This window comes from Marmota flaviventris, chromosome 3, assembly GCF_047511675.1.
Source record: "Marmota flaviventris isolate mMarFla1 chromosome 3, mMarFla1.hap1, whole genome shotgun sequence".
NCBI lineage: Eukaryota > Metazoa > Chordata > Mammalia > Rodentia > Sciuridae > Marmota > Marmota flaviventris.
In genome coordinates this window covers 167,917,812-167,934,514 of record NC_092500.1, presented here as the reverse complement: position 1 = coordinate 167,934,514, position 16,703 = coordinate 167,917,812, and the positions used below count along the sequence as shown (strand labels likewise).

The following is a 16,703-nucleotide window of genomic DNA, read 5'->3' as shown; positions in this document are numbered from 1 at the left end:
TAGGCCCATTCATAGAGGGGAGAGTGAGATGTCAGAGATGTTACAAGCAACAAATTCGCCAAGTGCAGAGTGGCACAGAGGGAGGCCTGGAGACAAGCTGGGCCTGTGAGCCCCGTGGGATTCCGGGACCCCGCCCACCTTCTCATAGTTGGAGAATCCCCCCATGACGGCTGGGTCCACGATGCCATTGAGCAGCATGGAGAGCGGGTGCACGGAGAGGGACCGGTCCCAGGCATGCTGCTGCACGCAGTTGCTGATCCTCTCATTGGTCAGCTCCATGGTTTCAATGGCATTCTCCAAGGGGCTGATTTCCTCCTGGGAAGAGTGGAGGGAGAAGGACACGTGTGAGCTCCAGAGCAAGGACTGAACAGGCTGAACTCCCCTCAAGAGGTGCCAGCTCCCGCCAGCTACAGGACAGTGCAGTTTTTGCTCCTCCAGATGGTTTATTGGGACACCGTACTTCTCTGCCAGTGTTGGCAAGAGACAAAATAAGCTATTTAAAGTCCCCCTGGAAGGTGGAATGAGTGACCCGAACACTGGGGCCCTGGCAGTGACGATTCCTTGTAGCACAGTGTCTACAGAAAATGTGAGAAGTAAAAATTCAAGTCATAGCAAGGATTTTCTCAGGCAAAGCCTCCTCAGAGATTTTTGAGACCAAGGACAGCAGAAGAGCAGGCTTGAGACACTCTGGACCACCTAAAATGCCCCCCCCCATGCCTCCTCTCTGAGAAAAGACAAGTGATTTTGAGGCAAGTGGTCTCAGAAGCCTCATATTCAGACCACACAGAGTAACTGCAGCACAGATTCTACAGCCAAAGAACTCGGAACAGCAGGATGTGTTAGAATTCATCTGAGTTTGGGATGAAAACAGAATCAGAAACAATACAGATTCAGAGAGTGCCCCCTATGGAAACGTCTTCAAAACCAGGTTTCCAGAAAACTCCTCCCCTTCATTTTACCACTATTAGCTACATGATCTCCTACACCAAACTTCAGTCCAAATGTCTCTGTCCAGAAACCATCCATACTTGAAGAATAAGGATTTATCACTAGTGTTAGAGAGCACACTGAACTTCAGCTCAGACTTATGCAAGTAATACTTCTTTTTTATTCTTTTGTGGGGCTGGGATTGAACCCAGGGCCTTGTGCATGCTAGGCAGGAACTCTGCCACTGAGCTACACCCAAGCCCAAGAAATGTTTCCTCAGTATCTCCTTGGTGCCAAGTGCTATGCTATGCACGGAGAGGGACTGGTCCCAGGCATGGTTACAAAAGGGATTAAGGTACACAGTTGTCTCTCACTACCAGGGACAGCCCAGGTAGTGAGGCCAGCAAGTGGCTTTGCTCAGTGGCAACTACAGAGGTGAACTGGGGACTAGAAACAGGGCAATAGTAGGGAGTCTAGAAATAAAACAAATTAATACACTGTGGGGGGTTGGTTCCAGGACACTGAGGACACCAAAATCGCAGAAGCTCAAGTCTCCAATGTGAAACGGTGTAGAATTTGCAAATGACTTATGAACAGCCTCCCATATACTTGAAATCATCTTGAGATTACTTGTAAGGCCTGATACGATGTAAATGCTACAAAAATAGTTGTTAGGTTCGATCCTCAGCACCAAAAAAAAAAAAAAAAAAAATAGTTGTTAGGCTGTATTGTAGGGAATAACAACAAGAAAATTCTGTTCGTGTTCAGTACAGATAAGCCATCTTAGACTCCACAGCGTGCCATCAGTGGTCAGTTAAATCCACGACTGGTTTGATCTGTAGGTGTGGAACCTGCAGATTCTGAACACCAACCATAATTCATGGCTGGCAGGAGCTTATGGTTTTAATGGGGACTTGGGACATGCAAATTTGACAAATTAGAAATATGCCCAGGCCAGGTGTGGTGGCTCAGGCCTGTAACTCTGAGGAAGGACTTTTGAAGCCAGCCTGGACAATTGAGCAAGATTCTGTCTCAAGAAAAAAAAAAAAAGGACTGAGGGTGTAGCTCAGTGGTAGAGTCCCCCTGGGCTCAACCCCAATACTGCAAAACCAACGACAGGAAAAAAGAAAGGGGGAGAGAGAGAGAGGGAGGGGGGGGAAAAGAAAAAGAATATGACCAGGGTGTGACGGGGCCCAGGCAACCTGGTTGAGCGTTTGACAGAACAGGGGCCTAAAGTGAGCCTCGATGGGAGTTAGGTCAGGCAGATAAAATGACCTAGTGTCACGGAAAACTGAAAGAGCATGGAGTTCTCCACTTAGATTTCTTAGGAGCAGGCAGAAGGTGGACAGAGGTGGACGGAGGCGGAAGAGCGGAGTCGAGGCCTTATGCACCTAGAGGAGGAGTCTGGCTTTCAACTGTGGGCATGAGGGGCCACAGGGGCGTGAGCACGAGAACAAATGGTCCGGTGGACTCGACGGAACTGATGGCACTCACAGGCTGAAGCAGGGGGAAAAGGGACAGCCCAGGTAGTGAGGCCAGCAAGTGGCTTTGTTCAGTGGCAACCACAGAGGTGGACTGGGGACCAGAAACAGGGCGATAGTAGGGAGTCTAGAAACAAAGTGATACACAGTGAGAAGGTACAACCGGCAGCGGTGGGGAGTGAGGAAGGGCAGGAGCTGAGAGTACAAGGAGAGGCTCTGGGAGAGGCCGTGATCACAGGCCGGACCTCCTAGAGGCATTCTAAAAATGTGCCTGGGCACCGGCAGGATCACGGGGAGAGGCACGCCTCTGTCCATAAAAGAGTCATTCACGGTGAGTGACCTTTAGGGCTGGTATAACATCGGCTCTACAAAGCAGGCCCATCACACAAACGTGGCTTTTATTTCTCTTTTGAAAAACAAAGTTGGCCAGAGGAGGCCGGCCAAGCCGGGGAGGAGGCAGGGGAAGGCCACAAAGGCTGGGATTATGTTTGCAGACAGAAAGTTTTTATTTCTGGGTGCCAGTTCCAGATGACTCACTGTGGAAATCTGTTTGACTTCAAACCACTTGAGAATCCCGGGGAAGCTATAGGCGGTGGTGTACGTGGTCCGCTCGATCCACATGGTCTAGTGCAAGGAGGAAAAGAGGAGACCCCGTCAGCTCCCAGGCCAGGTGGAAGTCCCTGGGTCAGGAACGTGCCTCCTAGTGAAAGGGCCAGATTTTCTCTCAAATTTAAGGATTTTGATGTTTGAGGCTAAGGGTGATCATCCACTGGGGCCCTCCCCCCTAAAGCTGGAGACCAGAGGTCCAGCAAGGTGTGGCCCTCAGTCTGCAATTTTCCATCAGGTCGACAGCCTGTGGTCTAGGTGATTGGCAGGCGAAGCCTCCGTCCCCAGGGGGGTCACCATTTTGGCTGCGTGTGTGGATGAGGTGAAGGCCCCCAGTCCGGATGCCTATTTTTCCCCACTTTGGAAGGACAATGGGATGGACTCACAGCAAATTCGTTGTCTGGATCCTTTTCTCCTTTCCGGAACGGCCGGGAATATCTGAACTGCTGCACTTCGTTGGCCCTGTAGTAGCTGAGAAAGGACAGAGTGACCTCGTTGGACCAGCTCCCTCACAGCCTGCTCCTGTCCGACTTCCACAGACCTGGCGACCCCCGTGAGGCTCCCATTCAACTATCTCCCTGCAGATCGGGGCCACACCAAAGGCCAAGGCTTGTGGATTTCCTGCAGTTCTCACGTTCATTATTTAGGAGTTTGTTTTGTAGCTCACACTTTCAAAAGGTAATGCGGGATCTCATTCACGTGCCTTTGTGACAGGCCTATGGACCTCAAGAGACCGGGGTGGGCCCTCAATCACTGGGGGGGTCCTGCCAGTCAGTCCTCAGTGATGCTTCTGAGTGGACAAAGAGCTAAGAGATCTGACGCCTAAAATGAAACTCCTGATCATGAAAGTTTGGAAGACAAACGAGATCAGGCACGGGTCTTCCAAACTTTAATGAGTTTAAGGCTTTGCTTTAATGGACCCCAAATAAAATATAAGGGTTTTTTTTTGTTGTTTTGTTTTTAAATCGAAAAGAGCCACTTACTTTAAGATCTGCTCTGGAACGGGCTTGTCCTTGTAGCTGGGCGGCAGGCTCATCACGGGCTTCACAGTGAAGCACTGCATGTCTGAGGAGCACGTTAAGGAAAGCGGAGAGGCTGGCCTCGCAGGAGAGCCACAGTGAGGCCCCGCGCCCACTACAGCCGGACACAGCATGGGCACCGACCATTCCCTTTACCCCCAGGCCCAGGCCACACTGAACATGGGGCGCCCCTCCGTATCACCAACATCATTTCTCCCAGGACACTGTCTGCGGTGGGACACCTGGCAGGCATCGGCGACAGCAAATGCCAGGAAAGAGGTGGTTAGAAGTGGTTTTAAATCATTTCTTTTGGATAAGGATCCCTTGGAAATAGCCAGACTTCAGAGCCGGGCAACAGGAAGTGCTTGTTTTTGGAAACCACCTGCTGGCTGAACACCCTGCCTTGGAATGTACCAGGTGTTCTGAGTTTATCTACAACATACACAACCACCCTACTAGCTGGATGTCACCATGCTCTTTCAGCAGAGGAAGATGGAGGATGAGGGAGGTTAAGACCCAAGATCACACAGCTGAGAGGAAGTGAAGTCAGGCCTCCAAACCCGCCAGGGGCACAGGTGTACCTTCTCTGATTTAAAGATGAGTCTTAGAATCAGTTTCTCCCCAGGGTCCCACACAGCTGGCCCTCCACACCCATGGGGTGGGCATCCAAGGATTCAGTCAACCTTGGAGCAAAAATAGATTTTTTTAAGCCAGATGTGGTGGCACAGACCTATAAATCCAAGCAACTCATGAGGCTGAGGCAGGAGGATTGCATGTTTGGGGTTTAGCTTCAGCAACTTAGCAAGACCTTGTCTCAACATAAAAAAAAAAAAAATCAAAAAAGGACTGGAGAAGTAGCTTAGTGTTCAATCCCCAGTACTATAAGTAAATAGATCTATATCTATGTATATATTTTAATTCTGTCTTTGGTGAAGTGTGTAGAACCTTTTTTGGGGTCCCTATTCCCTGAAAAACAGTGTGACAACTATTTTTCGTATTATTTGGGATTTTAAATCATCCAGAGAAGATTTAAAGCACATAGGAGGAGGTGTACAGGTTCTATGTAAATCCTACCCCATACAAGGGACTTGGGCATCTGACTATGGGGGTATCCATGGTGAGAAGGGGTGATGGGAGCGTGTCCTGGGATAGTTCCCCCAAGGGTAATGGAGAATGACTGCATATCATTTCAGTCTCTAACAGAATACTGAACCCAGAACAGGAAGTCATGCCCTCCTCAAAATCCCCATCCGGCTATAGCGTACCCCAGAGGTTTCTTATCACTCTTCCCTAAGGGTCTTAGAGCCCCACAGACTTTACATCAAATGGGAGCCTGAGGCAGAATGTTTCACATCCACTGCACAGACGCGACTGCACCCTTAGCTTCTTTGGCTTAGCTGCACCTGTCTGTCCCAGGGTTTAAGAGCCCTGAGACGCTTTCCCACAGCAAGGATGCACTGCTTCGGGGACATCTTGATGTCTTCTCCAGGGGGTGTGGTACTGGTCATCTTCTCTGCATTGGGGAACTGGGTCAGGAGCCTCAAGCTGAAGTCTTCCCGCCTCTCGTACTCCTTCCCCCGGTAGATGAAGATTTTATTCTGCAGGTCAAGAGCCAGGGAAATCGTTAAAAATGACAAGTGGAGAGAGAGTCAACCTGCAAACGGCACAGACGGGCAGACAGGAGTAGCCTGCCTCCTGGTTTAAGTCCACTAGGTCACCAGGCACGCTGCTGACATTCTCAGTGAAGAAAGGAAGTGCATTCATTCATCAACCAGAGCTACGCGGCTGGTTCTTACACTTTCCTCAGGTTTTTGCTCAAATGTCATTTTCTTACTGAAGTCTTTCCTGTTTTCTCTAAAGTGGCCACTTCGTCTCCAATGCCTACCTGTCTCTTCCCCTACCCCGTTCTCCGTGACCATGAGTCTGCCCCACACAAGGCGGTGTTCTGGGCCATGACACACTCGATGTTTTACTGATTTATCCTGATTTTTGTCCCTCCAGGCTAGAGTACGTCCAGGACTCTGGTTTGTTCAGAGCTCTGCCCCCATCCTTGCGTTAGAGTGAGGCACACAGTAGGAATTTGACAAATACTTATTCAATGACTGGTTCATTCTCTGACACATGGCTCTGTCCTTTCCCAGCCCTGCTGTCCCAGCGACTGGTTCTCCTCCTCCTCCAGTTACACAGGCCGGAAACCTAGGAATCACCCTTGCTACGTGCCCCTCGTCCCCCACGCAGCCCGTCAATCATCCTGGAACATACTTCATGTGCATCACCGCATTCTTTGCCCTTGTCTTTAAAGCCTCCATCACCACCTCCCTATTCCAACCTGTCCTCTCTTGCCCGACATCTGCAATGGCGTTTCAGTGGCTTGTTGGCACACATGTCCCACCCATTCTCCGTACCAAGGCCATACCAACTCCTCTCTGATGTGAAAAATCTGCAGTGACCCTCTCTGCTCCTGGGATGTGGACAACACAGCCTCTGTGTCCCCAAGACCCTGTGGACCCCTCCTGCCTCACCTGCTCCCTGTGCCCACTGCACGGGTGGTTATTCCTGGGCTGTCCCGGGTTCTGTCCTGCTGTTCCCTCTGCCTGTCCTCTCACCGGTGCCTCCTTGATTCCCTGCTCACCTTTCAGATTGCAGCTGAGGCAGAAATTCCCTGGCAAGTCCCTTCTGACTCTCCAAAAAAAATCAATGCATGACCGACACAGGATAAATAGACCCTTTTGTCATATAGAACTATGAATTTTGAGAAAGGCCACCATGACCACAATCAGGATATAGATCAGTTTCATCAGCACCGATATTTATTCCCCCAGGCCCTTTAAGCCAAAGCTCCTCCAGCCACGAGACAACCATTGATCTGTTTTTTAATCTCAACAGGAAGTGATATCCTAGCAGGAACATCATATAAATAAAAGAGCCTGGAGCCTTTGATGCCTAACTCCTTTTCCTTTGCACCATGCATCTGAGATTGATCCATGTGGTTCTGTCTCAGCATCCTGCTCCTTTTCACCACTGAGTAGTATTCCACAAAGCACACAGACCAGGTTTATCTCTTCACCAGTTGGCAGGCACCGGGGTCTGCAACCCCCCTGCAATCTTTGTGAAGAGACTGGTTTCCATTTCATGTCGGTAATACTCCCTGGTTACAGGCTCCTACTGAACAGGATGCTTCTTTTCATTTACAGTTTAAATTTTACCTTCACTGTGTGATCATTAAACACCTTCCCCATCAGCTGTAAGACCCAGGACAGCTGGAGGGAACAGCAGGGTATTACTAGACCCACATGCACCTGGCACAGACTGCAAGCCCAGGGACTAAGCTCCCTACTCGAGAAGCTCTGTTAGGATGTAAATCACTTCTTTTTTTTTTTTTTTGGTTGTTATTTATTTATTTTTTTTTAAATTTTTTATTGTGGGTTGTTCAAAACATTACAAATTTCTTGACATATCATATTCCACACTTTGATTCAAGTGGGTTATGAACTCCCACCTTCACCCCATACACAGATTGTAAATCACTTCTTTATGTCACTTTTTTCTTTTTTTAATCAAAGGATGACATGATATATGTCTAAACAAGCTCAGGTCTAAGCGAAGCACCCCTGTAGCAGGACACGCGAGTTTTTGTTTTTTGAAGCCACTATCCCACCATAGATATGTTTGAGAAGGAAGAAAAATACGGTCCTTGTCACATTACAACAGAACCATTTTTATTCCCAGGAGGCTCTCGTGGTGTTTTTCTTGGGAAACTGGCTTTTTTAAAGTAGCTCTGGTTAGAAATACAATCAACAGTCAGACACACGAAGCCGCACTTTCCCGAAGCCGCACTTTCCCGTCTGGTTTTCCCCTTTCTCATTCCACCAGAGGAAAGGCATCCTGCAAAGCCGGCCAGAACACGGGGGTGTGGGGTGAAGAGGCCGCTCAGGAAGCGGTTCCCGCCCGGCCGACCTCCCACAGCGGGGCTAGGGTCAGCAGCTGCTAAGAGCCACTGCCATCTGGAAAAGAAACCTCTCTCCTCGAGACCACCCTCAGGCGCCTCACCCGCAGGAAGGAAGGGAAGCCCTGGCCGTAGTAGCCCACGGCGAAGTATTCCGGCTGCGGTCTCATGGCCTTCATGATGTTCTCATAGAAGGAGGCTCTTTTTTTCTGGAAAATAAAACAAGACATTCTCGTGGATGGTGACAGGGGCACAGCGAGCAGAACTTAAAAAAACAAAAACACAAGAAATCAGCTTGTTTGCTTGTTTTCCAGGTAACGCAAGAAATAAAAGGTCTCCATGGGCAGAAGGGGGATTCTTCTCTGGGGTCAGGGGTGTGTGTGTGGCCTTGGGGGGCCGCGCCCGAGGTGACAGACTTGGTGCAGCTGGCCCTCCTCTGTGAAGCGAGACTGTGCCTGGCTTTCAGCCTTTCCTCCAGGGACACCAGGACTTCAACAAGGGCCTGACTGAAGCGCTTCCTGAGATGCTGGAAGGGGTGCACTTAACCAGAGACACGCAGGAGAGGGTAGGGGACACTCAGGTTCAGACCGAAGAAAGCCAGAAGAGGATGCCCTGCTTCTCAATACCTGGGCCACCCTTCTCAATGGCTTACAATCGATTCTTCCCTTGTCCACAGGCGGGGGACCTGGGGGATTCTGGGGGATGACCCTAAACCCCACCCCACAGTGGGGGCCTCTGTAATGGACTTGCTTGTGGGTCTGTTAGAGTCAGGTTTTTGTAGAAGGGCAACGTGTTACCTCATCTCAGGTCAATGTGGCTCAGGAAACTATTGAGTGAATCTCGGGTCTGTGATGGAAGAAGCTGGTATAGTTTTATTTTTTACAATGTGTTCTTTTTTTTTAATATTTATTTTTTAGTTTTCGGCGGACACAACATCTTTGTTTGTATGTGGTGCTGAGGATCGAACCCGGGCCGCACGCATGCCAGGCGAGTGCGCTACCGCTTGAGCCACACCCCCAGCCCTACAATGTGTTCTTAACAAACCAACTCCTCAAATAAAGAACCATCCATGACAATAGTGACTTGATATTTTTGTGACTCTCCTAAAAGTTACCCTGCACAGCACTGGGCTTGCCCACCAATGGTCATCCTGAAGGCTGTTTTTTTTTTTGGGGGGGGGGGCGGTAAGGGTTTGAACCCAGGAGTGTTTAGCCACTGAGCCATATTCTCAGCCCTTTTTATTTAGAGACAGGGTCTCGCTGACTTGCTTAGGGCTTTGCTAAATTGCTGAGGCTGGCTTTGAACTCACGGTCCTCCTGCCTCCGCCTCCCAAGCTGCTGAGATTATAGGCGTGTGCCCCTGTGCCTTAGCTGGCTATTTTTGTTTTGCTTTATAGTTTTTAAATAGCCGAACCGTGCCTACAGCCAGGTGTGCCACACTGGTTCAGGGAGCTGCCCAAGTTGAGTGCTCCAGTGACATCTGGGAGAACGAAGCAGGCAGGACACAATCGGGACCTGGCAGATGCTCTCGCAGCTGAGATGTGCACAGGGGCACCCTCGGAGAAACAAACCCAGCCCAAGGGTGGGTGGTTCCCTCATTTAGCAGGGCCTCTGGGTGTGGATTACAAAATAAGCTCTTTCTGATGTCTGAAAGCAGCTGGATGTCTAAGAGCAGAGGGGAGCCAGGAACAGGGAGGGTCCCTGAGAAACAAAGAGCAGTGGGAAGGGACCCTGGGGGGCAGGGGTAAGGCTGCACCAGGTCACCCTTCCCTGGGGCTCGGTGCTTGACCTCCCCTTGGGGTAAGCCCTACTCCCTAGTCCTGGACCCTCCAGGAAGGATAATCTGGAGAATAGACATCAAAGCCTTTGGATCACACCTTTCCACTGATCCCGACTTTTTCAACTTGCAAAAACATTTTCTCGAATGCTGATCTCAGCAGCCCCGACGGCCCAGACTCACCAGGAGGCTGCCGAGGCCCTCGTAGTCAAACACTTTGCTCTCGTAGGTCTCAGCCAACTCTTTGCTCAGTTTGATGGCCTTCTCCCACATCTTTGGAAAAAGGAAAGCAAGTGAGATATGGGGGACAGTGCAGCCACTGAGCCAGCCGCTAAGGTCCCTGGAGAGTCATTCGTGTGGAGTGTGCAGCCAGGGGCGTTGACAACGTGTTTGGATTCAACCTTCTTTCCTGACATCATAAGGTTACTTGTTATGGTTTGGATGTGAGCTGTCCCCCAAAAGCGCACAGGTGAGGCAGTGCAAGAAGGTTAGAGGAGAAATGATCCCTTGTGTTGTGAGAGTCTTAACACAATCAGTGATTTAATCCCCTGATAGGGATTAACTGAGTGGTAACTGAAGTGACAGGGTGTGGCTGGAGGAGGTGGGAATCGGGGCTTTGGGGTACATATTTGTATCTGGAAAGTGGAGTCTCTCTGCTTCCGGATCACCATGATGTGAGCTGCTTCCCTCGGCCACCCTCTTCCGCCATGACTTCAGCCGCCCTCAAGCCCTGAGGAACGGAGCTGGCCTTCCAGGGAGTAAGACCTCTGAAACCGTGAGCCCTCAAATAAACTTTTCTTCCCTAAAATTGTTCTGGTCAGATGCTTTAGTCACAGCAGCATAAAGGTTGACTAAAACAGTTACTAAAGGGTGTGCATCCCTTTTTCAAATAGGTGAGACCATAATGGCTTCAGATTTTGGATATTTGAACAGACTACACTGGTTCTGCATCCCTAATCCAAATGCTCTAAATTCTGAAACACTTTGAGTATTCTGTTGGTGCTCAGCAGTTGGAGATTTCAGAGCATTTTGTATCTTTTTTGGTTTTTTGGTACTAGGGATTGAACTCAGGAGCACTCGAGCACTGAGCCACCTCCCCAGCCTTATTTTGTATTTTATTTAGAGACAGGTCTCACTGAGCTGCTCAGCACCTCGCTGTTGCTGAGGCTGGCTTTGAACTTGCCATCCTCCTGCCCCAGCCTCCTGAGCCGCTGGGATTACAGGCATGTGCCACTGCGCCCGCGTTTTGTATTTTTGATTAAAGATGCTCCACTTGCATATCTTGAATGCTCTGCCAGGAGGCATCTTCTGCATTTCTCTTTGCCAGAAGATGAACACCATGTGTCCCCAGATGGGGCCCGTGCTGAGTTTAAAGAGCAAAGAACCAAAGACAATTGAAAGGAGAGAGAAGCCATTTCCACAGCCTGGGACCTGACAGCACTGGGGAAATGCTGCTGGAGGGGAAAGGAGGCAGGTGAGGGACTCTCATCTGGGGCGTGTGTGTCTGTTGGGGGTCGTGTGCAGGGAGATTGTTTGAGAAGAGGTTAACAGTGCTGTGTTGTGGAGTCTGGCACAGTCTTTCCATGTACGGCATTAATTTCCTATTTCTACCCAAAACCACCTACTGAAAGAGGTGAAATAGAGATTCATGCTGATGCACATGTTCAGTGCCGGAGCGAGCACCCCAGGTTGGGCCTTCCTATCCCCCTGGCTGCCTGGACTGTCTCCTACAGGGAGGGTGTTCCACACACAGCATCTGGTCACTTCCTGCTTCATTCTTGCTAACGAGGTGCTTTGCGCCATCAGTTCTGGCTGTTGGAGGAATGCATGTGCAGCCACCAGCCAGGGCAAAACACTGTAACCCTAAATCTTGTAAAGTCTCCATTTGCCAAATTAACCCCTCTGAAGTTTCAGGGCCTGGATCACTGAAAAGACTGCGCAATGCGCCACGTGGAAAGCAGCCCAGGTCAGCTGGGTGCCTCGCAGGAAGCCGGTCGGCAGCCGTGGAGTCAGGGAGTCCTACCAAGGTCTCTCTTCTCGCCACCCAATGCTACTTACTCCCCTGCGTAGTGTCAGAATGGGAACAGCCTGCCACAGACCAACCCTGTGATCAGAGGGGTGGAGGTCTGAGCCACATGTTCCTGGTGCTAACTCCAGGGAGCTGATGGGGGCTGGAGATTGAGTTCCAGCATGCAGGCAAAAACGGAGCCAGTCGTGTACGTGATAGAAAGTTCTGCACACTGAGACACAGGTGAGCCTCCTACTTGGTGAATACATCTTCTTTTTTTTTGGTACCAGGGATTGAACCCAGGGATGCTAAACTACTGAGCCACATCTCCAGCCCTTTTTATTTTGAGACAGGGTCTTGCTGAGTTGCTTAAGGACTCACTAAGTAGCTGAGGCTGGCTTTGAACTCACAATCTTCCTGCTTCCGCCTCCAGAGCACTGAGATTACAGGCGTGCCCCACCATGGCAAGCTACATCATTGGTTTTGTTTTTTTTTTAAATTTTTTAAAAAAATTTTTTAAAGTACAACATCATTTGTTTTTCAGACAGGGTCTCACTACGTTGCCTAGACTGACCTCAAACTTCTAGGGTCAAGTGATCCTCTTGCTCAGTCTCCAGAAGAGCTAGGACCACAGGCGCGCACCCTTGTGCCTGAAGGACACATGGATTTGCTGGGAAGGTGACACGCCCTGAGTTCCTGGGGCAGGGCGCCCTGAGTTCCTGGGGCAGGGCGGGGGGTAGAGGGAATATGGGTGGACACAGGGGCACTAGTTTGGGGCCCTTCCACACCTTACTCTTCACTTGGTTGGTTCTGCTTTGTATCTTTTATAATAAAACTGTAATTGTTAACAGCACTTTCCCGAGCTCTGTTGTTATTCCAGTAAATGATCAAGAGGGCCATGGGAACCCCGACATTTCTAGCCAGTTGATCAGCACTGTAGATGGCCTGGGGACCCACAAACTCCTGGCTGGTATCAAAAGCAAGGGTCGAAAGGGGAGCTGCCTCCTCGATCCTGTGTTCTCTGTGCCGAGTGGGAGCGATCACCATTGCAAATTCATCCAAGACAGCCATTTCTCTTTGCACAGGTACAGAAACAAATAACCCAAGACTCACTTTGCCTTTGTCGAAATAGGATATGATTTCCTGGTACAGTTTCTCTTTCAGCTCTTGCTGGGTATAAACAAAGTAACTGTCCCTCTGAAGCAAATGGGGCACGCAGGGCTTATCGGACCACTGAAAAGGAACAAAGGCCACACGAGGGGTAAATGTGACAGATTCATCAATCAAGAGATCAGTGCAATAGTTTCCAGGCCCCCCCCCCCAAAAAAAATAGGAAAATGCACACGCGCGCACAGACATGGACCCGTCCATATTGTATTTTAAATTATTTACTGAACACAAAAAATTACACACACACGTGCCCATATGCCAGCTCCCAAACAAGTGTCATACCAAATGGACAAACACTCGCGGCATTCCCAGGAAAGTAAGGAACCGAGCAGAATGGCTCACCAACGCGACGACTGCGCTAACGGCATAATTAACACAATCAGATGTAGGAAACAAGTGAGTGTAAGATGGGCAGGAGGAGGGAAAAGCACCACCATGTGCAAACATTATGGCTGTATTCCTCACGACACAAGCCTGCCTGCTGAGAGCCCTCCACCCACGACAGGAGAAAAAGTAGTTAGATTAAAAAGAATATCAATAATTTGAAAATAAATAATTTTGGATACAAAGGTAAAAACACTCAAGGAGATAATGGAAGAAAAGACCCAATCAAAAATAAACGCCAATAGACACAACCACCCACAGTTGAAAGCCACGGCAGCAGACTGCATCAAAGGGGAACTCACACCACACTTCTGGGTGACAAAACTCTGTTTCATAAACATGCAAATTCTCACTGAAGTCATTTTTAAATTTTGCAATTCCAACATTCAAATGTAAAAATAAACAGGAAGGAAGAGGAAGAAAAACTAGAAAGCAATAAAAAGAGTAGTTCCCAGAGGATAAACCACATTCTAAAGAATGAGTCACTAAATCTGTGGTGCTAGGACAGGAACCGGAGACGCAGGCACTCAGCCTGTGGTGACACTGGGATCGATCGCACGCCCAGAGGATGTGGACTGTGCTTCATAGATGCCATCTCTACTGAGTAACTACCTGTAGGGCAAGAAAGCCGCATCCCAACCTCCTACCCACACCAGGACCGAGAGGTGGTCATTCTGAGCAGGCCAAGTGAAAAGACCGGGAGTTACAGACCCTGGGGAATCTCCTTTCTCTTTTGCACTTTTTGTTTGTTTAGTTATGATTCTGGGGATGGAACCCAGGGGCCCTTGACCACTGAAATTACATCCCTAGTCCTTTTTATTTTTTAAGTTTGAGACTTAAACTGAGGATGACCTCAAACCTCTGATCCTCCTGCCTTAGCACCTGAGTTGCTGGGAATAGGGGTGTGTGTCGGGCGCCTGGCAGACACTGCTGTTTCTTTTGGATCATCTGGTAAAATCCAGTCCACAACCCCCACCACCTACCCGACATGCAGTGAGCTCTGGAGTGCCCAGACCCTGACTGTGCACAGGGAAGCTCCTTGGGAAGGGCTGCGGCAGGGAATTCCTACGCTTAGTCGCTTAGAACCACGTAGGTGTGTTACCTTAGTATAAAACAAAATTGAATAGTAGAAGAAAATTAATTACTAGGGATAAGATTGGAGGCCAAGAGATCTAGCGGAAGGCCACTATGGCGCTCAAGTGAGAGGCGCTGGTGGCCTGGACCAGGGCAGCAGCATGGGGGACGAAGAACCGCTCACAGATGAAAGGCACGCTCTGCACAGAGGGGCCACGAGTTCTGCTCCTGGGGAAGTAGAGGGCAGTGACTGAAAGAGAGGAATGAAGGATGCCTCTGAGCAACTCAACAGACGGCCTCACCATTCAGAGATGGGGAAGAAAGGCACGGCAGGAAGGGCTGCCAAGGGGCCGAGAGGGAAGGAGAGACTTCTGTCATGGACACACTGAGTCCGACTTGTCTGTCAGTCACTCAGAGACGAAGATCAAGAGAGCAGTTCTGACATGAATCCCGAGTTAGAGGAAGGTCAGGGGGGACCCAGCTATTTGGGATTCCTGACGTACAGACGCAGCTCTACTGCGCCACAATACAACTGTGATTAGGGAGAGAGTACAAGTAGGGAAGTTCTCCTATGGCACTTTATTCACGTGCAATCCACTCCTCTCCCGTTTTACAAACCTCTTTACCTGTAAATGAACTTGGGTTTTATTTCTTTGATTAGAATGCCAATTACCAGAAGCCTCCAAGTGAGGCTCTACTTCCTAAGGATTTTCACATAACTGATAACTGACATTTTCCCAGCGTGGGTCTGAAACGTAGCTGTGCCCACCCAGTAGGTGTGAAAACATCTTAGATCAAGGATATCCCGTGGATAGGGTTCTCTCCTGCTAAAACCGTGAAGCACGTAGAATTTGTCCCAAGGGACGGAAGGCATGCCACCTGTGTACCCCGTGTAGAGCAGCTCTGCTGCCCCACGTACCTGCAGAAGCTCGGCGTGCAAGAGAAGGGTGTAGGCAGCTTCTGTGTAGTTCTCGCAGTCTCGGTGCAAATCTCGGAGCTTGTACAGGTATCTGGTAAGAAGGGGAGGTGGGAGCACGCTAGTCCTTTGGGGGGTGGTCCTGCAGTGGCTTGTTCTTAAGCAGCCCCGGCCTGCGTGCCTGCTCTCCTCCCCCACTACACAGACACTTCCTCTCTCTCAGGCAGAGCCCGTTGCTCACTGTGCTGCTCCCTGCCTTGCTCCATCTCTTCCACCTTCCACTCTTCCTTTAAGGCAATGGGGCTTAAATGTTTCTTAAGGTCTTGTCCCCTTCAGAAAGCCAGCGAAAGCTATGAACTTCCTCCTCAAGAACATGCATACAGTCCCACAGCTCAGGAGGCTGAGGCAGGAGGATTGCAAGTCCAAGCCAGCCTCAACACCTTGGCATGACACTAAGCAACTCAGTGAGACCCTGTCTCTAACTAAGATATAAAAAAAAGGGCTAAAGATGTGACTCAGTAGTTGAGCGCCCCTGGGTTTAATCTTTGGTACAAAAAAATATACACACACACACACACACAGAGTTTACGCACAAGGTGATTTTATGTTCAGGTGCTCGGGGACCCCAGGTTCAGAATCCATGCCAGCCCCTGTGAGCCAGATTACGATGGCTGGAAGTCTCCTCTCCTCCCCTGAACCCTGACACGCCCCTACTTGTATACGCCTTGCAGTGTGATCTTTTGTGACTCTATTTAAAGAGTTCATTTTCTGTGGGCAAAGGTAGCAAGACAGCTGGCCCAGCGTTTGCTTATTGAAGGATCGATCACAAGGCCCCCACACAATCGCGAAGGCAAGAAGCTTCCTCAGCTTACCTTATGTATATGTCCTCTCTCTTCTTTTCTTTGTAAAAATTCTACCAAAGCAAACAAACAAACAAAAAAAAACAGGTGACACACAGCAGTGTCAAGAGCCGGGGAAGGGGGGAGTCTGCCCCGAAGCCTGGGCACGATCACTGCTTTCCAACAGTGTCCTGGCTTTCCAGAAAGCTCAGGGTACCCTTTCACAAACTCCCCCACGAGACCACGGAGCGACCCATTATAAAGAGAAAGCCAAGGCGCTTTTTGAGGATCCTGCTTCTGAGAAATGTGAGAAGGCTCCTCGGGGACCAGATGGCAGTGCACCCTGAGGCTACCCTGATAATCTGCTTTCTCAGGTCTCAGTTCAGAGTACGCACAGGAACACAAGGTGAATTCGACCTTGGAGGTCTGTGCTGCCAGGTACAGATGACAGGGACGAAGGCCCGGCCAAGAGCTCGGCCGCCTGAGGATTTCACTTACTAACCCTCTTCCTGGCACCCGGCTTCAGGCTGGGTCAGATAACTCCAACAGTAAAGCCA

At 49.7% G+C, this 16,703-nt stretch overlaps 1 protein-coding gene across 3 annotated transcripts in view; it reads right to left on the bottom strand.

The window, feature by feature from the left end:
- The window catches only part of Dock5 (dedicator of cytokinesis 5), a 189,478-nt gene that overhangs the window by 22,081 nt on the left and 150,694 nt on the right, over positions 1 to 16,703 (bottom strand). For all 3 annotated transcript variants that reach the window (XR_011707190.1, XM_071610584.1, XM_071610585.1), the window contains exons 36-45: positions 16,180 to 16,220; positions 15,311 to 15,401; positions 12,877 to 12,996; positions 9,939 to 10,028; positions 8,084 to 8,188; positions 5,490 to 5,631; positions 3,998 to 4,079; positions 3,401 to 3,485; positions 2,946 to 3,032; positions 139 to 315 (exon numbers count right to left, since the gene is read on the bottom strand). Coding sequence is in view for 2 of the 3 variants with exons in the window: in XM_071610584.1 (XP_071466685.1) it covers positions 139 to 315; positions 2,946 to 3,032; positions 3,401 to 3,485; positions 3,998 to 4,079; positions 5,490 to 5,631; positions 8,084 to 8,188; positions 9,939 to 10,028; positions 12,877 to 12,996; positions 15,311 to 15,401; positions 16,180 to 16,220 (1,020 nt within the window). In the remaining variant the exon portion in view is untranslated. The remainder of the gene's footprint in view (positions 1 to 138; positions 316 to 2,945; positions 3,033 to 3,400; positions 3,486 to 3,997; positions 4,080 to 5,489; positions 5,632 to 8,083; positions 8,189 to 9,938; positions 10,029 to 12,876; positions 12,997 to 15,310; positions 15,402 to 16,179; positions 16,221 to 16,703) is intronic.